The 6,000-nt window shown below is 47.3% G+C and overlaps 1 protein-coding gene across 2 annotated transcripts in view; it reads left to right on the top strand.

Moving 5' to 3' along the window:
* Positions 1-1,113: 1,113 nt before the first annotated feature.
* Positions 1,114-6,000, top strand: part of DNAJB14 (DnaJ heat shock protein family (Hsp40) member B14) — a 27,179-nt gene continuing 22,292 nt past the window's right edge. For both annotated transcript variants that reach the window (XM_042808218.1, XM_042808219.1), the window contains exon 1: positions 1,114-1,463. In XM_042808218.1, coding sequence (XP_042664152.1) covers positions 1,331-1,463 — 133 coding nt within the window. In that variant the 5' untranslated portion in view covers positions 1,114-1,330. The remainder of the gene's footprint in view (positions 1,464-6,000) is intronic.

Genomic DNA, 6,000 nt, shown 5'->3' with positions numbered 1-6,000 from the left:
CTGATGTTCTCTTGTCCACTAACTGAAAAATACTTGGGTGTCAACTGTGCAGCTCTGAGTTGTTGCAAGAACAGGCGGCTCTGACAGTCCCAGCGGCTGCGCTTGGGCTGCCCGGGGCCCCAGCCCTGGCTCACAGCGCTGGCTGGGCACCACCCAGTGAAATGGCACCTGGGTCTTATCCTGCGCAGTTCTGGTGTTGCTGGCCGAGCCCGCTGCATAGCAAGGCGGGGGTCTGTGATGGAGGAAGAGGGTAGGCTGTGAAGGGATGTTGAAAATCCACAACGTCAGCTGATTTTGTTTGATGTACCCTGACCACTCTCTTAAGAGAGACTCTGGAGAGACACCCCTAAAAGCAGGGGCTGTGCTGCAGCAGCTTCCCCTGGCTCAGTGTCTGAACTCTGCTGCCAAGGTAGCAGGTGGGTACTTCTCTTGGTGTGACTTTTTCATGGGTGGGCTGTGCCTCTGCTGGCTGTAGGGGTCTGACGGGGAAGCACTTGCTCTGTGAGCCTGCAGCCCTCAGGGTTCAGATTGCACAATTAGAGTTTAAGGAGTTAAGGCTTTAACTTCTGCTGGATAGCAGCATCCTCAGTAGCAGCTGTGCTCCTCCAGCTCCCTGCAACTTCTGTTTTTAGAGGGGGCAGCAACTCTTCCCCCACCAGCGACATACTGCAGCTGCCTCTGCAGGGAGCACCCCTGCTTCTCTAACCTTACAGGTCACCATCTCTGCTGCAGTGGGAAGGGGGTGACCGGTTAGCAGCACCTGAGTGCTTTCTTCCCAGCAACGCAGTCCTGGGCAGGACGGAGCCGACGCCGCTAATCCCAGTGAGCCGCTAACGAGTACCCTGAAGCACAGGCCGCGGGCTGTAAGGAGTCACCGCCGCCCGGGCTCCTGCGCGGGCTCCAGCGAGGCCGCGGCAGGCCGGGCCGCAGTGCAGCGGTAGCAGGCAGCCGCCCGCCCCGCGCTTTGCCGCGGCAGCCGGTTGCCTCGGGCGGCGGCGGGGCCCCGGCCGGGCCCAGCCCCGGGCCCAGCCCCAGGCCCGGCCCCGCCGGGGCAGCTGCCGGAGCCGCGGGGCGGGGCGGCCCCCGGGCCCGGGCGGCGGCGCATGCGCGGGGGCGGCCCGGAAGCAGGCGGCGGGCCGGGCCGGTTGCCGGGGCCGCGCTGAGGCTGCGGGTACCGGCGGCGCGGCGGGATGAGCCTTGCGGAGTGAGGGGAGCTCGCTCCTCGCCCTCCCCCGCTCCTCTCCCTCTCTCTGCCCCGCCCGGCTTCGCTCTGGCTTCAGGGCCCTTCTCCCTGCGCTGCGGCGGGCGGAGGCGGCGGAAGGAGAAGCCCATGGAGGGGAACCGGGACGAGGCCGAGAAGTGCATCGGCATCGCGCGGGAGGCGCTGGAGGCCGGCAACCGCGACCGCGCCCTCCGCTTCCTCGGCAAGGCCCAGAAGCTCTACCCGACCGAGACGGCCCGAGGTGAAGCCCGGCCCCCTCCCCGTGCCCGCCGCCCCCCTGCCCCTCTCCCGTTTGCCCGCCGCCCTGCGCCGGCGGGACGAGGGCGAGCGGGCGGGGGAGGTGTCCCCTCACCCCGGGGGGCCCCGCAAGCTGAGGCGAGGGGGACGCGGCGGTGCCCCGAAAGCAGCCGAGGCTGGGGAGGGGAGGGGCGGGAAAAAGGGCCGAAGCGCGATGATGGCAGCGCCCGGGGGAAGTGCTGAGGGCAGGGGGATTTCCACCGTCGGCGCCTGCCCCCGGCGTCAGGCGGTGGGGAGGAGCGGGGTTACCTCCCACCTCGCCAAAGGGGTTCGCTCGGGGCAGGCTCAGCTCCTCGCCCGCCTGTCCCCCCGGCCTTTCGCCGTCGTTAGGAGCGCGGCCGTACGGGCTAGGCTTGGCTAACCCGGGGAGCAGCAGGACGCCTCAGGCCCCAGGCCGGGAAAGGCTGGGTTGGCTTCTCTTCTGTCCCTCGCTAGCAGCTCGCAGTAGGAGCTGCTGCTTCAGGCTGGGCAGTGTCTTCATTCTCTAATTGTGGGTTGTTTTTTTTTTTTTTTCGGTTTCGTTTCCCTTTGGTTGTGCAGTAGCTACGTAGGAATTGCACACTGCTTTAACTTTCCCAGAGAAAACGGGGTAGGTGGCTCCCCCTATGTCTTAACTGGCTCTGTGCTAAAACTTGACAAATAATTAGCATCATTCTAGCAAAAGGTGCTTAGAAATTATTTTTTTAAAGGGACAAGGTTTCGGTGTATGCAGAGCTGTTACCTGTCTTGGAGTCTTTCTGTCGCACAGTGTCAGAATACCTTTGAACCTAGCAGTGACTCACGTTCCTCTGGTTCTCCCTTACATCGTCTGTACCATGGAAAAAACAGGAAAGACTTCAGTGCTCTGTACTGACTTAAAGGCTTCAGCACGTGCCATATTTGGAACATGACTTTGGGGTGAAATCCTGACTGGAAGTGTTCTGGGCTGTATTTTATTCTGTAGTGAAGCCTTTAAGTCAGGTGAGCAGATTCAGTAAATGTTTTCTGGCCTTTCTTGTCTCCTGACTACTTTTTTATATGCAAACAATGAGTGAAGGTCTCATCAGTGCTTTTCTTTTTTATTAGTATATAGTTTTTTAGGTGTGTTTTTTTTTTCCTCCTGCAAGACAGGATGGATGTTGCTAGTAAATCACCTGGAAGAAGATAACCATTGCTTTGGATCAAGAACGTGGCGCTGTTTATATTCTTGACATGTTACATACCTCTTTGAAGTTTGCCATATTCCCCTAAATTTCTGTGGCTTGAGAAGATGATACACATAAAAATATTTTCCCTTTTTGGAAGCTGTGTTGGTCATGACGCAGAAAGGCTGAGGGTTTCAATTCAGCTTCTTTCACCAGAGAGAGTGAATACCTTTGTCTGCTTCATGTAGCTTGTTACCATTTTATACCTCCAAGATAAGAATTACAGTAGCTTTCAGGAAAAAAAAAAAAAAAAAAAAAGATATCTCCATCTGATTTATGTTTTGAGTGTTTGGGTCGTTTTTTTTTAAGTAGGACTGCTACTACAAAATCAGCATTGTAAAGTATTCAGTGCAAGAAATAGATGGCTAATTAGGCTATTGTCTGTATGACACTTGTTTTATTCACTGTGGAAATTAGCAAAGTGTGTCACAAATGAGGTGCAGATCTGGTGAAAAGAAGATGGTCTTGTTACAGTAGAGGACTGTAATTTGGGAAATTGTGTGCTGAAACTAAATGCTTCACAGAACTTCTCTGTGATGTTAAATAAGTCACTTCACTCTGTTTCCCTTAGTGACGGCTAATTGTTTGTGCTTCATTTTTCAGGTATTCAGCTTGAAACAAGGGCCTGATTTGTGGAACTGGTGGGCAGTTAAAGCTCCATCTGAAGCTAATGAGAATTGCAGATGCTCTAATACCACTGAAAAAAATCAGGCCCTAGGCCTGATTTGAACTAGGTACTTAGAAATTAGGGGACTCTGTAAACTTGTAATATCTCTGTGCTTCAGTTTTCTAGCTGTGGAGGTTGGTAATTCTTTTCAACTCATCTCATTTCCTCCCAAGACAACACCAACTCATTGAATTATTATATTTTCTTAAGTTGTTGAGGCACTTAAATAGCCCTGTTAAAAGTGCGGTAAGATGCAAGGACACGGAATGTCCTTTTTTCAGGACAGGAACTGAAGGGTGTGCAATAAATTAGAACTGGCATTTTACACTGACTAGGAACAAATTAAATGACTCCTTTGTTATTTCAGTGTCATCTTTTAAATAAATAAGGCAGGGGGTCCATTTGGAAAAAATAAACAGTAATTCATTAGATAATTAGAAACGTGTCATAGGACATACTGAAGACAAAGAAACAGTTAAGGTTTTGTGAGCTCAAAGTTCTAACACAAATTCATATTTTACAGTCATAATGTGTTGGGTTTATGTGGTAATAGGACAATGTGATGCAGCCCCAGTTGTCACTGTGCTCACTTATTTCTTCTTCGGGGTATGTACTACAAAGTAGTTCATACCAATTTCTCACTGAGGTCACGGATTCTTCATAGGTTGTATCCTTAGTATCATTTTGAGAACAATTGCCCACCATTTCACAAATGATGTTCCGTCAGTGATAAAAGCAGTGAGAACAGTAGCACTGAATCTTTTACTGAAGGGAGCTTCCTCCTTCTGATGTTATAGCAGATTATAAAAGGACAGAGAGCAAGGTTTAACTATTGTCTCTAAAACAATACTATGTGTAGTTTGGTTTTGGCAACATTTGCATTTAAAATACATTCAGCACTAGTTCCATCATCAGTGAAGTTTTAGTTTTGCTAAGCAAATCTTCTGCCTGGAATTCACTGACGGCAGCAGTGCTATTTTAAGGCTTTACTAGTATGAAATGTGAGGTCGGTGCTTATTTAATGATACTTAGCTAATGACTTCGTAGTAGCAGTGTCCATGTTGACGTCACTCGTTGCTAGAAAATAGTTTTATAACTCAGCTGTTCAAAATATTGTTTGATTATGATTTTTGCTAATGATTCATCTTGCAACTGAATGGAAACTAACTGCTTGTCTGGAAAAGATTTGTAAGAGTGGATTTAAAGATAACAAAGGACAAGATCTCCTTTTCAGACGTAGGTGCCATTCTGTTTGGAGTTGAAGGCAGAAAATGACGTTAAGGACAACTATTTTTCAGTGCTTCTTGAGATTTTCTTGCACTATTTCTGATGCTGCCTTTATAAACAGACTTTTCAGGAGCATGTGAGCTTAGTTTTTTAGACTTGTGCTAGTATGAATTCTGAATTAAACAGCTCTTCCATTAGTGAAAGTGGGGGGTCATGTTCAATGCATAATGGAATCAAATGCAGTGCAAGGATCTTTCATTCAGCAGCAGGTAACAGTACACACAGGAGAGCCTTCAGAGACATTTTGAGATAAGATTCATTGTCTTACCTGCTAACAAAGTAAGTCTTTGGTTCCTCGTATGTCCTATTTTAAAGTACCTAGATGCACAGTGAAAGTTTTCTTAAATACACGGTTAGTACTACAGTTCTAACAGTCAGTTTTGCCACCATTAGTTCATGGAAGAATCAAAGTTTTTTCTGAATATCTGAACTGTTTCTTATATTTGAAGAAAACAATGGCACCAGACCCTTTGTACCGTTTTCTTTTTCAATGTAGAACAGTAGCATGTTTGTATATTCAGTGTCCTGCTCTTTTAAGATGTTAACACTTACAGATTTTTTTTTTTTTTTTTTTTTTTTTTTGCAAGTGTCTTGCATTGTCTTCTCAGCAATGCAGCTCCATTATGGGGATGGGAGGTCTGAGTACGTAGTTGAGAAGTAGTGATGTTGAAAGTATAGTGCAACTAAAGTTTGTGAAAAGACTTACCAGATAAATTTTCTGTGAAGAGACACTGGGCATTAAAAATGCCAACTGTTGTCTATACCTGAATTTCTACCATTTCTACTACTGATTTTACACAAGCGTTTGTGCAGGGATGGGGAATTTCTAGAGCAGTACCCAATATAAAGGCAGGATTTGCAAAACTGTTGAGTAAGCATTATTTCTAGAGGGTAAGTCAGGGTCACATGTTCAGTAGGAACCCACATGATACCATTATTAAATATCAGATGTCACAGGATAGAAAAAAGAATAATTTTGATTTCTGTTACCATTTGTCTAGAGCACATTTGGACTGAAAATGCTTCATTCTGAGGTCACTATCTATTTAAATCTCTATTACTGATTAGTTCTTAGCCTGTAGACACGGTCACCTTGTTGGAGTTGATATTATTTCATTTACCTCAGAACTTTAAATTCCATAATGGATGATATTAGAATAAACTATTGCAAATATTTGGTTATGTATTTCAGCTATAATCCATAATGCAACTATAGATCTCCTGTTTTCAAGAACCTCGTTTCATTTATAGTGAAAACATTTCCTCAGTATACAACTCAGCATCTAAATCATAGAATCATTTAGGTTGGAAAGGACCTTTAAGATCATTGAGTCCAACCATTA

Source organism: Tyto alba, unplaced genomic scaffold (genome assembly GCF_018691265.1).
Source record: "Tyto alba isolate M040663 unplaced genomic scaffold, T.alba_DEE_v4.0 Super-Scaffold_6, whole genome shotgun sequence".
In the NCBI taxonomy this organism is placed as follows: Eukaryota; Metazoa; Chordata; class Aves; order Strigiformes; family Tytonidae; genus Tyto; species Tyto alba.
Note: the sequence above shows the minus strand (reverse complement) of the source record. Positions and strands in the feature narration are given on the sequence as shown.